The sequence below is a fragment of the Aedes albopictus genome, chromosome 3 (assembly GCF_035046485.1).
Source record: "Aedes albopictus strain Foshan chromosome 3, AalbF5, whole genome shotgun sequence".
In the NCBI taxonomy this organism is placed as follows: Eukaryota; Metazoa; Arthropoda; class Insecta; order Diptera; family Culicidae; genus Aedes; species Aedes albopictus.
The window spans coordinates 255830276-255850424 of NC_085138.1; the positions used below are offsets into that span (position 1 = coordinate 255830276).

The 20149-nt window shown below is 42.2% G+C and overlaps 2 protein-coding genes across 2 annotated transcripts in view; both read right to left on the reverse strand.

The window, feature by feature from the left end:
- Positions 1-20149, reverse strand: part of LOC109422212 (tyrosine-protein kinase receptor) — a 251711-nt gene that overhangs the window by 137568 nt on the left and 93994 nt on the right. The gene's annotated exons all lie outside the window — the stretch shown is intronic.
- Positions 282-19031, reverse strand: LOC115254661 (uncharacterized). Its single transcript, XM_062857892.1, has 6 exons — positions 19001-19031; positions 14631-18937; positions 2515-2795; positions 1777-1998; positions 1025-1247; positions 282-506 (listed from the first exon to the last, which is right to left on the reverse strand). The coding sequence occupies exons 1-6, from the start codon at positions 19029-19031 to the stop codon at positions 282-284; spliced, it is 5289 nt and encodes a 1762-aa protein (XP_062713876.1).

The following is a 20149-nucleotide window of genomic DNA, read 5'->3' on the forward strand; positions in this document are numbered from 1 at the left end:
ACAGACTTTTCCGTATTAACTTTGTAGAAACAAATTGTGAGAAAATAGCTTATAGAGAATAAATCATTTGCGCTCATTTCAGCTGTCTTGTGGCAGTCTCAATTTTCTCAAATTGCATTCTAAACAACTCTTGCGAATGAAATTTTGTGGCCTTGAGAAAGGCCGTTTTACCAGATTTCACTTATTATCACTCGGGAAAGTATCATCTTGATGTGTTTGATGCAAGCAGTGACGCGCTTTTGAAAGTGTGTTTTCCTCCATTGGCAACCGTCCAAAACTTCTCACTGAACCGATCCGATCACCGCCAGCCAGCTGCTGCTTCTGCCACAATCGATAGTGCCAATTTTCCACCGTCCCAAGCAGTCGGAATGGCTTGATGTGTGCTCGCTGAAAATCTTTGATGGAACCGGCTGATCGTTGGTCTGCCGGAGAATGTCGAACTGGATGCTGCTGCTGGCACCACGATGATGCATGCGACGCTCGTGTTTGCTCCGTATCGATGACCTCTCTGGGCAAGGTGCAAAGTGTGAATGATGAGGGGTGGAGCATGCACACACAATTTATACCCACAGAATAGAGCCTGTAGCACCGCCCTTTCCGAGTGTTTCTTAGTCATTTTTGCAGCTAGCGCAAATGGAACGGAATCGCGGAGCGTGTTTCATCATGATCAAATTCTGAGTACCGTAAAATTAAAATTCTTTCAATATGCAAGTCAATAAAATCAATCAATAATTCATAGAAACATGAATTACAGACTTTTCCGTATTAAATTTGTAGAAACAAATAGCTGATAGAGAATAAATCATTTGCGCTCATTTCAGCTGTCTTGTGGCAGTCTCAATTTTCTCAAATTGCATTCTAAACAACTCTTGCGAATGAAATTTTGTGGCCTTGAGAAAGGCCGTTTTACTAGATTTCACTTATTATCACTCGGGAAAGTATCATCTTGATGTGTTTGATGCAAGCAGTGACGCGCTTTTGAAAGCGTGTTTTCCTCCATTGGAAACCGTCCAAAGCTTCTCACTGAACCGATCCGATCACCGCCAGCCAGCTGCTGCTTCTGCCACAATCGATAGTGCCAATTTTCCACCGTCCCAAGCAGTCGGAATGGCTTGATGTGTGCTCGCTGAAAATCTTTGATGGAACCGGCTGATCGTTGGTCTGCCGGAGAATGTCGAACTGGATGCTGCTGCTGGCACCACGATGATGCATGCGACGCTCGTGTTTGCTCCGTATCGATGACCTCTCTGGGCAAGGTGCAAAGTGTGAATGATGAGGGGTGGAGCATGCACACACAATTTATACCCACAGAATAGAGCCTGTAGCACCGCCCTTTCCGAGTGTTTCTCAGTCATTTTTGCAGCTAGCGCAAATGGAACGGAATCGCGGAGCGTGTTTCATCATGATCAAATTCTGAGTGACGTAAAATTAAAATTCTTTCAATATGCAAGTCAATAAAATCAATCAATAATTCATAGAAACATGAATTAGACAGACTTTTCCGTATTAACTTTGTAGAAACAAATTGTGAGAAAATAGCTTATAGAGAATAAATCATTTGCGCTCATTTCAGCTGTCTTGTGGCAGTCTCAATTTTCTCAAATTGCATTCTAAACAACTCTTGCGAATGAAATTTTGTGGCCTTGAGAAAGGCCGTTTTACCAGATTTCACTTATTATCACTCGGGAAAGTATCATCTTGATGTGTTTGATGCAAGCAGTGACGCGCTTTTGAAAGTGTGTTTTCCTCCATTGGCAACCGTCCAAAACTTCTCACTGAACCGATCCGATCACCGCCAGCCAGCTGCTGCTTCTGCCACAATCGATAGTGTCAATTTTCCACCGTCCCAAGCAGTCGGAATGGCTTGATGTGTGCTCGCTGAAAATCTTTGATGGAACCGGCTGATCGTGGGTCTGCCGGAGAATGTCGAACTGGATGCTGCTGCTGGCACCACGATGATGCATGCGAGCTCGTGTTTGCTCCGTATCGATGACCTCTCTGGGCAAGGTGCAAAGTGTGAATGATGAGGGGTGGAGCATGCACACACAATTTATACCCACAGAATAGAGCCTGTAGCACCGCCCTTTCCGAGTGTTTCTCAGTCATTTTTGCAGCTAGCGCAAATGGAACGGAATCGCGGAGCGTGTTTCATCATGATCAAATTCTGAGTACCGTAAAATTAAAATTCTTTCAATATGCAAGTCAATAAAATCAATCAATAATTCATAGAAACATGAATTACAGACTTTTCCGTATTAAATTTGTAGAAACAAATAGCTGATAGAGAATAAATCATTTGCGCTCATTTCAGCTGTCTTGTGGCAGTCTCAATTTTCTCAAATTGCATTCTAAACAACTCTTGCGAATGAAATTTTGTGGCCTTGAGAAAGGCCGTTTTACTAGATTTCACTTATTATCACTCGGGAAAGTATCATTTTGATGTGTTTGATGCAAGCAGTGACGCGCTTTTGAAAGCGTGTTTTCCTCCATTGGCAACCGTCCAAAACTTCTCACTGAACCGATCCGATCACCACCATTACTGGTAGGAGCCGATCATCGCCAGCCAGCTGCTGCTTCTGCCACAATGGCGATAGTGCCAATTTTCCACCGTCCCTAGCAGTCGGAATGGCTTGGTGTGTGCTCGCTGAATATCTTTGATGGAACCGGCTGATCGTTGGTCTGCCGGAGAATTTCGAACTGGATGCTGCTGCTGGCACCACAATGATGCATGCGACGCTCGTGTTTTCTCCGCACTGAATGCTGAATGCCGTCGAGAACTGGCCCGCCACTTGCTGCTGTGGATGAGATTTCCGAGTGTCGTCGCTGAGTCGGTGTGCTGCTGCCCAGCTAGAGGTGACACCTCGACGGTGGTCGAAATGGAACTGACGAACAGCTCTCGCATGATCGCATTCCGTTCTGCATCGTGTTTGCCCCTCACGATGCGCACCAATCAGAGAGCGACGGTAGACTGAACGAGAAAATTTGTCCGCTACCCATATTTATAGATTTCAGCGATTTCAATGTCTAACTTTAAAACAAATTTTCCGCTATTTATCAATGATTTTCAGGTTCACCGAATGTTACAAATTGAACGTGGGAGTTTCATCTTTCGAATAACGAAATTTGTTTATCATTTCGTTCAGTGGAAAAGAGACTGTGAGCGTTTAAAATCTATCACTCAAACGTAACGCTCTTGGTTTCATAAATTTTGAAATGACACCGGGTATAGAAAACAGAGACGTAGTCCTACGTCAAAACATAGGTGGGGAGGGCTGAGCTGGGAGGGCTTCCGACGTTCATATTTCAATCTATTTTGAAAACTCCATGCTACCATAATATACGCGTCCTCTCTGATTCATGTAAAGAATTGTGAGTGATATCGATTTCAACTTCATAGACGATGAAAAATCGTTTTTTTTTCACAATCCGAATGGTTTTCTATGAAACAAAGAAACACAGTCAGCCACACTGAACTATAAACCATATTCCAATGTTTTTGTTCAGCCAGAGTGAACTGAGTGCGAAGTACTGAAAAATTAAATGTAATTATATCAATGATTTCAAATAATTTACATGTATTCTTCGTCTCTGATGATTAATAAAGGCTTATAAGTTACATGTGTGTGGAAAAGTTTTAAATAATCATAGCTGTTGTTTATTTGTGAGTGGTTGAACTTTAAGCTTAATTATCTCGGAATAAAGTTTTTGGCGCTTAGTTCGGTTTAGCAGAACCCCGGCCATATAATAGGTTGACAAACTGTCAAAATTTGAGAATATTTGATGCAATCTATGAAAAGTTACACCATGCTGAACTTTTTTGTGAGAGAAAAAAAGTTGCCTATCCCAAACATTTTGGCCACTCCCTGTATGAACTTGTGAAGAACCGGAGCTATGTTACACACTCCTTTCAATGTTCTACTGGACAGCTCCCAATAGATATTGGTATGCTTTTAGTGCGAGAAATGCTGCAGAAATTGAAGAGAAAGCGTCTAGAACTTCAAAAAATTGGGTTTCGGCCTACAAAACAATTCGGCCTAACGTATTTCGGACATATGACCTGTTACTGAAATAATCTACATTTTGTATGAACCAAACTCTGCGAGGTGCAGGCGAAAATCTTAGATGGTCTGAAATTGACGTACGTTAGTTACAGACACAGCGTCATTTCAATCTAACGACCTTAAAACTTATCATGCGTCTCCATCAATTAGCGCAGGCGAACCTCTCTATAAAATCGACCGCTAATGCATCAGTGACTGGCGAGCTGGCTATCTACCTACTTTAATCCATCCAGACCCCCCAATAATGGCACACTACACTACACTCTCATAAATCACTCCGCAAAACCGACAGCTGCCGGCGGCAGTGGCAATGGCTAATTGAATTAGAGTAGATATGTGGCGGCCACTGATGCTCGAACCTTTCTTCGTCTCTCTCTATCTTGCCGCTTAGTAAATTTTAGGTCCAATGATTGAGTCGAGCCGCCCGCCGCGCCGCCACAGCAGTCAGCCGAGCGCGTATTTTCTTTCTCGGGAGAATATTTTACGACTTAACTCTTTTTTGTATTGATGTTCTATAGTGATGGGGGATTTGGTATAAAATGCATCTGTAGGTTTTTCCGATTCCAGTTATGCAAAGATGTTGCACATTTCATCACAAATTGGAACTCACACTTTTTAAAGTAAACCTTATAAGTATTATAAAAGAGCACGTTTGCTTTTTTATTCTTTACCACTTAACCTAATTTACCTACAGTTTTTTGTCCACTAATGTATTCTATTCTAATTCTACTATATCGAACTGTTTGCTGTCACTTTCCTAACCTGTCCATGTCCATGGTAAAATGATGAGCACGATGATGTGGATGTGTGGCTGTTGTTGCTTTTTTCAGTTCATTATGTGGGTTCAATATGAGTTTCCGTTTGCCGATATCTAAATTTTCAGGTCTATTAGATCATAGGCTCTGAAGAGGGTCAGGTATCAGCCGCCTTCGGGGGGGAGAGCAACTGATGAAAAATTGCAAGTGCAGGGGCTAGGATCGAACCCATGACCATCCACTTATGAAGTGAACGTGTGACCTCTATGCCGCGGGCCCCGGCTATTTGCTTTTATTATCTCGACATTTTATATCCACTTTTTCCCTTAAATAACTAATCGAAGTCCCCGAAGAAGGCTTCTGTCACCGTTACATAATAGTTTTAATGGCAGACAGATGAAGAAGGGAAAAGTTATGATTGCGCCTTTTCTTAGGAGACGCATTTAATCACAATCTCCCTGGGACAAGCTGCCAGCAGCCGTCGTTGCGTCTGGCGTGGTAAAACCATATTGCGATGACGTTAACTGCTGGACAGCTGCACGGCTGTACTGCCCCTTCTTATATTGGCCTGGGTGACTTGACTTTAGAACTTCGTTTTTGCCTTTCTCGTACACCAAGGTGTACCGAAAGGCTATATGTTGACTCCAAAAACGAAAATTTGATAGAGCCTCCGGAGGGGTCAAGTGTTACATACCAATCGACTCAACTCGACGAGTTGAGATGATGTCTGTGTGTGTGTATGTGTGTGTATGTATGTGTGTGTGCGTATGTGTGTGTGTGTGTAAGTGTACAAAAAAGGTCACCTAACTTTTAGATAGTAAACATCAACCGATTTTAACGACCGACGGTTCATTCGACGCGGAATCTGGTCCCATTGTTTCCTATTGAAAATGGTCTGGATCGGTCCAGCCGTTCCGGAGTTATGGCCCTTAAGGTGTTCCGGATCGGTACCCCAGGAAGGGGCCAGATATAAAAATGCAACAAACCCATGCATGCGACCCATCAAACCACGGCATTTTCGTTTATCTGATGAACGGGAAGTAGGAAAATAGTCTCAGACTATATCTGAACCGGTAGTGTTCCGGAACCGGTTCCGGGTGTCCTGCCAGAAGTGACCAATAAAAAAATTATACCAAACCCATGCATGCGACGCATCAAAGAGCGAGATTTTCGATAACCAGATGAACGGTAAGCAGGAAAATAGTTTCATACCGTATCTGAACCGGTTGTGCTCCGAAACCGGTTCCAGGTGTCCCGCCGGAAGTGACCAAATAAAAAACTGAACCAAACCTATGCATATGCATGTGACACACCAAATAGCGGCTTTATCGATAAGCAGATGAACGGTAAGCAGGAAAACAGTTTCAGACCATATCTGAACCGCTTATATGTATATAAAACTGACGAAGTTGAAGGGGTGAATCCAACTGAATGCGTCTGACGATGACCGAAGAATAGTAGGTCGAAACGCGTAATGCTTAACAAGCAGTTTCCGATATTTGTCACCGATAATTACTAATCAATCCACAAATAACATATCTGAACCGGTTTGTGTTCCGGAACCGGTTCCAGGTGTCCCGCCGGAAGTGGCCAGTTAAAAAAGTGAACCAACCCCATGCATATGAAACATCAAATCATCAAAAATGATAGATAACCAGATAAACGGGCAGCAAGAAAATAGTCTCTAACCACACCTAAGATTACCAGCAGTGTTTCAGAATCAGGATTGGATGCATCGCTGAAATTACGAAGGTGAACAAAATCAATGCAAGCGATAAATATGCGTATATGCGTATCTCAGACACCCCCTCAGAAATTTGTATGGAGCGTAGACTTTGTAGGGTTCAGTATTGTGATGTTCTTTGCGTTTATTAATGTGTCCTTTGTTGCGTTCGGTTCATTCCTGCGTGGAATGGGCTAAAAGTTTCTGATCCTTGATGGGGTGGAGACGCGCGACAGGATTTCTTTTATTCGATATGTTTCTTATAGAAAAGTGGTCGATTGTGCGCGAAAGTTAGTGTTAATCCAGCTTTTAACGCTGGCTTTAAAATTGCGGGGGGTGATTCGATTTTGACAATTCTTGCCGACAGATTTTATAGTTTAATCTTAGTATGCTGGGTATTCAGGGTTGTTGATTCAAATGTCAAAAATTTTCACTGGAAGCTGGTTTGGAAGCCGAAATTGTTTGATCTTTTCTTAGTTTTCAATTTTATCATATTGTTGATTGATTTTTTACATTTTTAGGCACCCGAGGTTTTCTGAACTGGAAATAAGAGCCGAACAAATGGAGTAGACGGAAAATATTATAGAAGTTCATTGTAGCGCAGATATTATCATGGCCATGACTTCTGAAATCACAAAGAACAGTGTTCATTACGGACTCCCACGGCTTCCTTTTAATCAATGTGTTCTTTCATACATCACTTGAGGTTTGGATTAACGGAAAATAAGTTATACAATAGCAAAAGTATTCAATAAACCGATAACTGTCTTAATTATCAAATGCCACCTGGTGCTTATCAGGCTTGACTGGGGGTTGATGGAGGGAATGCCGTTTGCCTTAGAAAAATAATCGGTCAGCATTTCATCATTTTGGGAAATTTTAGAACAAAGGGAAGTAGTAATTCGAATCAAGGAAAACCACACCAAAGTGTTAAATTATACGGCCGCGCAAGGTCATCAGATGCTTTGTGTTTTTGGTGAATTTGCGTTTAACGAAGTCGCCATTCGATCGCTTTTCACTGAGATCGGGGATAAGAAAAGCACGTCATTCCGGGTAGAGTAAAGCACAGATTCAGCCAAATCTCTCTTAATCCCGGTTCTACCAGGTCGTATTAAGTAGAATGGCCTGAGATCCAGGCTCAAGTAAATGGCAGACACAGGCAAGGCAAAAATCATCCATGTTCAGCCAAAACTGAGACTGGGAAAAAGTTCGGTGTAGTAATTACAAAAACACTTCTGTGTAATCTCGACCCTTGTTACTCTCAACTGTGGATGGTAGCGTCATTTACCCATCTTAAAACTAATCGCATTTTTCCTTCCTGTTGTGGGTAATTACAGCAATTATGTCAACCTAAAATAGAAACGAATTAGATGGATCAGAAATCACAAAAAATCGAAACAAATTCTCTAAATTCTGAAGGACTGAAAATTCTTGATGTTTCACATTGTAAACAATGAAAATTTTCACAAAGCTTACTGCGATTCAACCATAATAGAATTTATAGTGTCGGCAAGATATGTCAGAAGGGGGTGATTCACAGTTTATGGCAAGCTAGCGTAAAAAGCTGGATGACAATGTACCCTACCCTACTAACAAAAAATTCCTTCCTGAGACAAATGTGGAACGTTTGTCTTACTAACATTCCGCCCCTTCCTCGATGACCGTAAGGACGTGGCCGGCGCCGTTATTGACCTTAATAAAGTTGAGAGTGTAGTAATGTGAATTGATTGTTGGAAGTGTTTTGAATCAAATGCCCAAAGTTTACACAATCTGATTTGACTAAGTGTACCCGTACCTGCGATGGAGAAGAAATTGCACCGCCCTATCGATCTTTCGAACATGAGCTTTTGTTTTCGGAGTGTACACTAGCAAGGCGTGTTTGAAAAGCTCTTCCTCGCTGCGATGACTGCTCGATGCGGAGAAAACGAAGGGAACGATGAACGAAAAGCACTTGAATGAACTAGAAGACGTGAAGCGGATTGACTGGCAGAGCGGACGTCAGTTTATGAACGAGTTTTGGAGCGGATGGACGCAAGAGAAAAATTGAATATCTAAAAAAAAAAAAGGTGAAGTAATTGCGGAAATTTGAAATGAATTTGTGTTGCGAATAAATTTATGTTGAATGAAGTACAATGTGAATAAGTCGTTTTGTTTGTTTTAGTGAAAAAGGAATGGGAAGTGTCTGGAAATAAAATGTGATTTGGTAGAGCAACGTGGAAGAAAAAGGATGTAGTTGGAAGGGTAAGTTTTGTGCGATTTTCTTTCGTGTTGATGATATCAAATATGGACGTTGTTTAGCTGTAAATATTAAAATTTTGATTCCGGAGTCGGATTTACTCCATCTCACTTCACCGGTTATGTGATTTTGGGAAGAACTTTGTCAGCAAGCCAAGGTACGGTGTTTTCAATTGAAATAAATTTACGATTGCAAGGGAAGGATAAGCGACATGATGAAAAGTTCATTCACATGGGGCTGCGCCTTCACAAAATTTTGTTGACTAAAGGGGAAGACACTACAGAGAGCTCTCGAATTGTGTACATTGAGAATAGTGAGCTATTTCCAAGCCCTATTCATTGGTTCCTTGTGCAATTTCGATTGCTCTGGTCAATCACGGAGTAGCAACTACGAATTGTGCGGTCATCTATGCTGCTCATGCTCATGCTCTCATGCTCAGACCAGATACTAAGCATAATATTTAGGAATATGGAACGCAGTGGAGGACTTTTTCAAAAAAAAAATTCCTCGCATTTGAACATGAAAATATTTTTTATTTCAGAACACTTTAAAAATTGAAGTTTAAGGCTTGAATATGATTATTTAGAATAAATGGCAAAATTCAATTTTATTTTCTTGTAAAATACGTGTTTCAAAACTGTTCAATTTTGATATTTTTCCATCTTGGAATCATTTTTTAAAGATACAGTTTATTCACAGCATTCATAGGCAACAAAAATATCTACAAAAGCACGCCAAAAGATTTGAAATTGGTCAAGCGGTTAAAAAGTTATTCGGTCCCAAAGACATTTTTTTGTAAAAAAAAGAAAAAATGAATTGAATTTTTAAAAACTCATATATTAAATACGTGACTTTGGAAAAATCTGATGTTCTACAAGTTTATTTGAAATTTAGTTTGTGAGAGATTCATAAAAAGATTGGAAATCGGTTGAAAATTGAACAAGTTATGACACTTGAAGTAAAATAGTTATTTATGCAACAAGTTGCAAAATGATGATTTTTTCAGCACGAGTTGTACATTTATCCAACGAGGCTTGCCGAGTTGGATAAATACGACGAGTGCTGAAAAAATCGAGTTTTGCAACGAGTTGCATACAACATTTTTTTGTAATTACGAAAAATTCCCGTTCCGGATAATCTATCTAGCTACACATACATGAAATCAGGAGGAACCACGTGGAAGCATCCATGCGCACCGACGCAGTTTTTTGTTCGATCAGGTAAGCTGTGGTGTAGAAGGTGTCACAAATTTTCAAGTTCCCGTCGTCTTCGTCGTCGTCGTCGTCAATCAGCAACATGAGAAGGAGCAAAAGTAGCTTCTGCTGCTGCTTCTGCACTTGATCAGCGGCCCGAATCGGAACGTGGATAGTCCTGATTTGGATTTGAGCTGCTAATTGGATGTAGGAGCATCAGCTGTATCTACGGAAAACGCGGTAGTGAGCAAAATGTATGTGCTGACAAAAGTGCCGAAAAGTGTTACTTTTCAGCACTTTTAAGAGTGCCGAAAAGTAGTACTTTTCGGCACTTTTGTTTTAGTGGAGAAAAGTAGCCCGTTTTATTGTTGCAACCGCGAGTGAAAAGTAGGGAAATAAGCAACGTAATTACAAAAACACCTTTTTATTACTCAAAAATTCAACTTTGAGGCTACTGCGCCACCTCTAAATCTCAATATTTTAGCTCAAACTCAGAGGTTTCCCTTTTTACGTCATTTGAATCCAAATGAGTTTACGAATTTTAGGTTTCAACAACTTTTGAAAAATAAGCCGCAGCCTATTGCACAATTATGGGTCACTCAAGGAACAATATTTTCATAATATGAATCGTTTTTCACAATCGAAGCGTTACTTTGACAGATGGTTTTGCGCCGAACAAAAAAATGTTGAAAATATGTATGTTTTGGCATATAAGCCCGTGTGAGATACGTATAGTGATACAAAACAAATAAACTTATGAACGAAAAATGATAATGGCTTACAAAAGCTTGCAATTAATTGGTATTTATTTATTAAAGTGGAAAGTGACTAATAATTGTGTGTGATCCATAATTGTGCAATGAGTGTAATTAACTTTGATGTTATGTAAACTCGTCTAAGGTGGAGTATTTTATCTGTGGTATCGATCTCCGTGGGCAAATTACTTAACTGATCGATGTAATTAAAGAATTAGCATAAAATATACAGGCGCAGGGATGTCTATTATGCCCCGATGGGTGTCCATTTCGCCCCGTACCTTCTCTGCCAGCCCTAAAAAACATACGATTTACAATTCATCATTTCTTCACAATTAAAATATTCTACCTGCTGTAAATGATTGAAATACGTAGGAAATAAACTAAAGTTGTAAGAAAACTGATAATATGTTAAGGTTTTCTCTGTTATACAGGCCTAACGTAGGGCCCATATAGCCGAGGCGGTAAACGCACGGGTATTCAGCATGACCATGCTGAGGGTGACGGGTTCGATTCCCGGTCGGTCCAGGATCTTTTCGTAAAGAAAGTTTCCTTGATTTCCTTGGGCATAGAGTATCTTCGTGCCTGCCTCACGATATACACATGCAAAATGGTCATTGGCAGAGGAAGCTCTCAGTTAATAACTGTGGAAGTGCTCATAGAACACTAAGCTGAGAAGCAGGCTTTGTCCCAGTGAGGACGTTACGCCAAGAAGAAGAAGAAGAAGAAGAAGAAGTACTCATTTGCTTAGGGTGTCCATTATGCCCCTAATCCCCCTTAACCAATTTTTTTTTAATTTTAAAGTGAAATTAGAGTCCTCCAGAAAATGTATAACCAAATCCTATGAATTAAGCGGATTTGCTCATTGTTTGGGTATTTTTTCACCAAATACATTAATTATTTATCAACTCTACTCCCCCATTGATAAGTCAACGAGCACTGTGATAAAAGAAGAAAATGAGATTTGTTCCGTTCTAGAGCATTCTCAAAATTCAGGAACACTTCGGCTGATGGCTCTTGAGTACATATTCGACGAGAAAGGCACTATAACCACTAGGTGGATTAATCTGGGTATTTTCTCTTAATTATTAGTATACATGATGCCATGTGCTCAGAAACAATCAGTAACAAACCTGATTACCAATAGCTACGACGTTGTCGAGGCTGCATGCAAAATTTAAAAAGTATGTTGGTTTATAAATTCAAATAAAAAGCAGTCAAATCTAGGAGCCAACCAATCGGGGCACACGGTAATTAATTGGATTCTTAGTCTAGAATTCCAGGCACGAATCAAACACTTCCTAAGGGTGTAAGTACCATAATTTATTTCTCTTCATGAATTATAACTTCTTCATAGTAAAGTAAGAAGATGCAAATTTGGTCGATTCTTTCACACTAGCGGAAAATGTGTACCTTAGACAGCGTTCAATTATTACGTAACGCTAAAATCGGCATTTTTCGACCCCCTTCCCCCTCCGTAATACTTTTTTGTATGAAAATCCTAAATTTTTTGTATGGGCTATAACGCTTGGTCGTACTCCCCCTCCCTCTGCAGCGTTGCGTAATTTATGGACGGCGCCCATGTTTATTTGAGGTAATGAAAAGAAATTGATCATGTTACTTTAGTGTGCCTGTTCTTTCAGTCAATAAATACAGATGCCAAGTCACGTTAGGGGTGATACACAAATTATGTCACACAAAAATTGACCTGTTTTTTAACCCCCCTCCCCCCTATGTCATACTTTTTGTATGAGGCCTCAACATTATTTGTATGGGTCGTCACGTTATGCACCCACCTCCCCCCCTAAAAGCGTGACGTAATTTGTGCATGACCCCTTATATGTGGGCCTGACTATTTTAAGTGTGTTTAAAAAAAAAACGCGGATATTTTTACGACGGTTTTTGAAATAACGCGGTTTTATTAGAACGTACCGCGTAAGGTTTTTGTCAGTCAAATTGCCTAAAACTTGGCCATATAATTCAGCTTAGTTGGGAAGGATTTGAGACAAACTCTGAGTTCAATAGGTTTCAAAAAAACCCCTAAGACGAAGAGAACAAAACGGCCGAGAATAGATAATTTCCCCTATATGGTATTTTTTTTTGTGCCGGTCACTGTATGTACGGTAATACTCAATCCAGCTTTTTACGCTTGATGAGGGGTGATTCTTTTTTGACAAATCTTGCCGACAGCCCATGCAGCAACACAGTAGCCGAAAATTTTAGTTCATTGCTCCCGAAATGTCAAAAATTTTCACCATGAGCTTGTTTTCCTAGTAATAACATTGGTAACATTTGTTATGAACTAAAAATTATTTCTTTTTAGATTTGTGATCGCTGGCCACCACCTTTAACTGTGGAGACCGAGGAAATGTAACTATCCTTTGTAACGTCCGCGCATTCCCTAGGACTACCAGTTCCACCCCACTCAGCGTTTATTTTTCCCGCCTTGGCTTCGCAAGAGGAGGGAAAACAATGGATTGCGATTGGCAGTTTTTATAACGAGATGCCTGTGCCTATCGTCCCTACGGCCCTAACTATGTCCTACTACAACTGCATTCGTGGGTAATTCGTGTATGGTGTCAGTGTGGGACCGTGATGATGCTGCCTGGTGCCATGTTGCCGCCCGATCGACCCACCCTTGGCCATCGTGGAGTGGCTTAACCAGCCGGAGCTGCAATATGCGGACCCGGAGCACCTTCACTTTGTCCTCGGGGTTTTCGGACGATATGTCCGTCGGGATAACTTTGCGAATCTGGAACACCCTCGCTTCCCGTTTGGCCAGGTCCCCTTACAAAACCTGGATTTTCCTACAATTTCCATGTGAAGATACTCTTCACCGGGTTGTGTATTGCGCTGGATTAATTCAAGAATGCCCACCGCTGATTGCACCAGGAAGTTCCGTCGGGGGATTCCGGTGGAGTTTTCTGCAGCAAACCCAATGCAAAAAACTAGGGGTGGGTAATGTCTATGACATAACCGCAAGCTTGACGTAGGACAAGTTTTAGCGTGTAATAAACTTTTTTGGAGCTTCTACCCTATCTGGTGTATGCGTAGCTATTAAGCAACAGCAAGGGTGTCTGGACGTAATTTCCGTTACGGCCGAGGATCTTGACTTCCGTGTTTGTGCGTGTTTGTGCGTACGAATGCAAACATTGTTGACTTGAAAAGAAAATTCTCAGTTAATAGTTATTTAAGTGATGATTAAACGCTGAGCTGAGAGACAAGCTCCGTTTCAGTTTGGATTTCTGCCTAGAAGAACAAAAAGAAGTAGAAAAAGAAGTAGAAAAGAAATAGAAGAAGTGTCAAGAACAGGAATGAAAATATGTTGGTCTGGAAAACTTTCTCCAATAACTCTTGTGGACTATTTTGGTGGTCCTGAAAAGGACCGTTTGGTGTTTGGTGGTTTTGATGTTCCTGGGAAGGTTCTTGTGCCGATGATTGTCAGCGACCAGGTGTTGTTTGTGGTGAGTATTTGCTGTGTATCGTATCGAATAACGTTGCATTCCGGGCTCCGGTTTCTTGAGCGTAGCGATGTATCTTCCGTAGATTAGATGTTTGATGGTTCGGGCACTTCTACTGCGAGCACAGACAAAATTGGACGGTGGTAAGAAAAATAAGAGCAATAGCGTCTACACTCTGCGCTAATATTTTTAATAAAGGTTAAATCAATACACGATCCACCTAGTGTGGTTGCTTCGTTATGAGGATTAGCTAATGTTAAATTTAAATGCTTCTTCATGAAGTTAAGGAAATCAAAATTTTCTTGTTTGGAAACGTCAATATTAAAGTCTCCAGTGACAACCATTGGCGTGTCCAGTCTAACATATCTGAACAATTTCCGTGTCATGAACAACTTTGTATTTCTTATGGTTGTTCCTGGTGAAATGTAAACCGACATTAGAAGTACTTCGGTTCCCATAATATTAACCGTTGCTGCACATATGTCTCCATAGTTGATCACTTCAGCAAACGTCTCGTCTCGATCCTCACCGAGTTGCTTGATGGGATGCGGAACAGCCACGGTTGATGCCGTTTCCTTCTGATAGATCGCAACTCCAGCCGCTCTCATACCCATTCGCTTGCACTGGGTGATGCGCTTATATCCATCAATCTCTATTGGAGAGGTAGCATCCATCCAGGTTTCATTCAGAGCGAGAAATTCTACGCTTGAAAGGATTCGATCAGTCGCTATGTCCTGCGCGTGAGCGTTCAAACTCTGTACATTGAGGCTCATCAATGTACATGCAGAGCCGCTGTTTTCAACTACTTCACTCAGTTCATCTCCTAGTGTACGCAGTCGGTGATTACTCAAACGCAACAACTCGTTCCTTAAATCCACCATCTTTGGTGAGTTGCTACCCTTAGCATGATGAAATTTAAACGAGTTTGCGGAGTTCGTTAAGTAAAGGCCTTGAAGCGTCGTAACACGTGACAAGCCAACGTACACCAATTGCTGATCTTGACTCTTGTCATAATCATACACGACCTCGGAGAAAGTGCCACCTTGCGACTTATGAACTGTTAACGCACAGGCACTAACCACCGGAAACTGTATGCGTTTGCATTTAATGATGCTGCTTAGCTTTATGTTACCTGAACGCTTTGCAATAGGAGTCCAATCGGGTTGCAGAATTCCTGGCCTTGAATAGACAGTTGGTCGCGATTTGATCCTCAACGCAGCACCTATCGTCTCGTTGTCGTACTTGAACCATAGTTTCACAACTGAGCCGTCTTCATCCTTTTCAATATATTTCAGCTCACCTATCGCACCATTCACTACGCCATCTTCTACATCGACGTTGGTTGTAATCATGTATGGCATACCAACGGAAAGGCGTAGCAAATACGGTAACCCACCGGTTTCCACGACGCTCATCTTGTAGAGCTTGATGCGAGAGCTTGCCAGTTGACCAGCGTCCTTGTATCCCGCAAAAACGTCATCTGCTATACAGTCCAGAGCATCCTGATTATGCAGAACTTCGTTGTTGTATGCTTCAACATCCGCATTCCGATGATAAAGCCTTATTGCTCCTGGTGCGTTTTGTTTACACCACTCTACAGTACGGAACCGACTTTCAATCAGTTTGGTCTCCTCAGCAGTCATTTGCTGGCCATTACCAATCTTAGTGAGTATACTGGAGAACTCTACATCTGTCTGCCGCATCACCTTAACAAGCGGTAAGAAATCCAATGCTTGCCAAAGAACAGCACCGTGAAAGGAATTACCTGTAGGCTTGTAAACAGGCCTTGCATTGACGGGTGGCAATTGTCGCAAGTCTCCACAGAATACGATGTTAATTCCGCCAAATGGATCATCATAATTGCCACTAATGTCCTGAAGACGCGCATGAATGGTGTTGAGAATATCCGCACCAATCATACTAACTTCATCGATTATGACCGCCTTAATGTTTGCAAAAGCATTGCGATACAACTGCAGCATCTCAAAGCTGAGTTTCGAATTGGCTCGCCTTGACATAGTGATCCGAAACGCTGAATGAACGGTTGTTCCTCCTATAGCAACGGCTGCTTTTCCGGTGGAAGCACACGCCACAAAGGCGTTCTTCTGCGCGTTGTGGGCTTGACTGTAGCGATTTATCGTCTCCATTAAAATGCGCAGAGTGAATGTTTTACCGCACCCAGCAGGTCCAGTAAAGAAAATCTGCATCGGCTTGCTGCTTTCATCGTAACTGTGCAAACTGTGGATCATTTGCAGGATGAGGTCGCGCTGCTCAGCATTGGTTGTCCTCACCATTGCACAGTAATCTTCTTTCGACATGACATTAGTACGTTGCCTGATGACAGCATTCAGTGCTCCTGTGGGCAAATGTTCAATATCGTCGTTGTTGGGCTCCATGATGATCGTTCGCACAAATTCATCATTTTTCTCTGTAGCGGCATTCTCCTGCTCACCAACCTCTTCGTTCTCACAAGTACGAAGGTATTCCTCTACAGTCTGTTCCAAATTCAGCTCGCAGTCATATTCCCTTCGTTTTCTCAAGAGATCTGCCTCATTCGCATCATAAAGCTGAAGAAACTTGTTGCCATCCAGAATGTCGCAGACTTCGTTTCTGAATGGCCAAAACAAAAGTACCGATTCACGCTTGTACTCAGCCAACTCGTTCATGCTGTAGCCACGCCATCTTAGTATTCGTGGAACATTCCGGATAGTGTAGGTGTTAGTACCTCTTCTTTGAGTGTACCGTGCTGCGAAGTCAGCTAAACAAACATCTTCTAAGCCATCGCGCTCTTCGTATTTCTGGATAATGTTCTTGGTCCACACATCAGTCGAATCCTCATCGATTTCCTCTTCATCCATCTGCCTGTACTGTTTCCTAGATCTTATCCTTTCATGAGGCCACATCGTTGGCAAGAATTGAACTTTCCTGCTGGCTTCAGACATAGGCAATCGCAGAAGTACCCATGCAGCTTCCTGGGCACACATCTCCACAGAGTTCAACATTTTCAAACTAACCTTCTTCAGCAACGCCGTGTAATCTTGATCCGGATACTGCTCTTGCAGAGCGATAAGCTCTCGATGCAATCCACTTATACCGCGGTTCGACTTGTTGACATAGTCAACCAAGTAACACGCACATGAGTACACGTCGAGGATGAACTGCAAATCCATGTTAGAACGAAGCTTTTGAGCAATCCATGGGTTGAAAGGATTCGTCCATAGCTCATTCATCGCTCGCTTCAGGAAGATCGTTGGTCGTTTAATCGAAGAACGCAGAACATCAAGGTAGTACTCGTATGTACATTTACAGTCGTCTAGAAACTCCTCTAACGTGTCAAATGCCTTGGTTTCCAAAACTTGTCTCATTTCCGAGGCACGCTTCCTCAATCGATCACGGCGACTATCATCAGCGGTGAGAGGAATCAGTGTACGCTCTTCGTTCATTGGCCAGTACGGTATGTTAAACCTGCAACGCTTTTCATTACGTTTGTAACAAGTACGCGTGTGGTCATGAATCTGCTTCTTGATCGTTTCCGGTAAATGCACAGCGCTGATGGAACTAACTTTCCTAATAAGCTCCATTGTAGCAGGCATATCTTCAGAAACAGTTTCGTTAGGATCGTTTGCGAGCCAAAGCATGATATGTGCATGTGGGCTGCCGCGGTGCTGAAACTCGATGCGCTTGAAGGAGTCCACGACGTAATGCTTTCCCAACGGGCTGAACCTTGGTGAAGAAAGGATCGTCATGAGAACATCGACAAGCTTGTTGAAGTACAAGCAGCACGTGACGGCATCATCATTGACCAACGTTGCTCGCTGTAGAGCACTCAACTCCTGCAGCGGGTCTGTTAAAGCAATGCCGTTATACTCACTGGAGAGTTTGTGTAGCTGCTTCAACAAAAGAGGCCATTGAGTTTCACTGGCACTCAGAGTCAGGAACATGGTTGGCTTCCCCAACTGTCGTATCATGGCAAAAAGGTCCTGTTTCCTTTGATACCAATATTGCACTGAATTTGGTATCGACTTCATAAACGACAGGTTCCGTTCCATAAGACCTTCCACGAAAGCTCGGTCGTTGAGCTGTCCTCGCGTTATGTTCGCGGTTCCCACGCTTTTGAAGACATGCTGTAACCCTTCGGTAACTCGAAGACGCAGAATCTTCATAGCCATGTACAGCAAATGGTTGGGCTTGGCTCCTCGCCTATCACTCCGTCTCAGCTCACTAGTAGCCTTCATGAAAGGCGTGACGTGAATCCCAGCCTTGAATTTTCTGGGGTGTCCAAGATAAATATCCGGAAAGGAAAGCTCCTCGGCATCATCATCGTAAACGATGGAAACTGGTCTCCTGTTTTGAGCTGGGGCGATTTCCAAACACTTATCCTCATTCCACATAAGTGTCTGTTGTTGACCAGCAAACATCTCCACATCATTGGTTTCCTCGATGATATCCAGCTGGATCGCGTCTCCATCCCGCGATGAACCAGGTTGAGGCTCAGAAGCAATAGCGCTCAATCGTTCCTGGTTAAAACTTACCCCCTCCCGTCTATACAAAGGAGTGGTAACAAGATATTCCAACCAAGCTTTCACCACAGACTTTTTGACGAATCCAGACAAGTAATTTGATTTATGAATAAGGTGCTTTTTAATGCACACGTTAAAAGCATAATCATCTTCAAGCTCGCGTGGAAGTGCCCTAACCATCTCATCTACATCTACTGGAACATTGATCACCTGACCAATGATCGTGTAACTGCCTAAAATTTCGGATGATATTTTATAAAAATCGAATGAATCATTAGAATGTAAGTTAGTCATACCTTGCGCTTGGCGCAGGCGGCGAATCTGCATAAACGGTAGTCGAGGCGAGATCAATCTCTCGCTAATTGGGTCTAGCGGTGGTAGACTCGGTGGGTAAGGCGGATATTGACGTAGGACTACGTCTCTGTTTTCTATACCCGGTGTCATTTCAAAATTTATGAAACCAAGAGCGTTACGTTTGAGTGATAGATTTTAAACGCTCACAGTCTCTTTTCCACTGAACGAAATGATAAACAAATTTCGTTATTCGAAAGATGAAACTCCCACGTTCAATTTGTAACATTCGGTGAACCTGAAAATCATTGATAAATAGCGGAAAATTTGTTTTAAAGTTAGACATTGAAATCGCTGAAATCTATAAATATGGGTAGCGGACAAATTTTCTCGTTCAGTCTACCGTCGCTCTCTGATTGGTGCGCATCGTGAGGGGCAAACACGATGCAGAACGGAATGCGATCATGCGAGAGCTGTTCGTCAGTTCCATTTCGACCACCGTCGAGGTGTCACCTCTAGCTGGGCAGCAGCACACCGACTCAGCGACGACACTCGGAAATCTCATCCACAGCAGCAAGTGGCGGGCCAGTTCTCGACGGCATTCAGCATTCAGTGCGGAGAAAACACGAGCGTCGCATGCATCATTGTGGTGCCAGCAGCAGCATCCAGTTCGAAATTCTCCGGCAGACCAACGATCAGCCGGTTCCATCAAAGATATTCAGCGAGCACACACCAAGCCATTCCGACTGCTAGGGACGGTGGAAAATTGGCACTATCGCCATTGTGGCAGAAGCAGCAGCTGGCTGGCGATGATCGGCTCCTACCAGTAATGGTGGTGATCGGATCGGTTCAGTGAGAAGTTTTGGACGGTTGCCAATGGAGGAAAACACGCTTTCAAAAGCGCGTCACTGCTTGCATCAAACACATCAAAATGATACTTTCCCGAGTGATAATAAGTGAAATCTAGTAAAACGGCCTTTCTCAAGGCCACAAAATTTCATTCGCAAGAGTTGTTTAGAATGCAATTTGAGAAAATTGAGACTGCCACAAGACAGCTGAAATGAGCGCAAATGATTTATTCTCTATCAGCTATTTGTTTCTACAAATTTAATACGGAAAAGTCTGTAATTCATGTTTCTATGAATTATTGATTG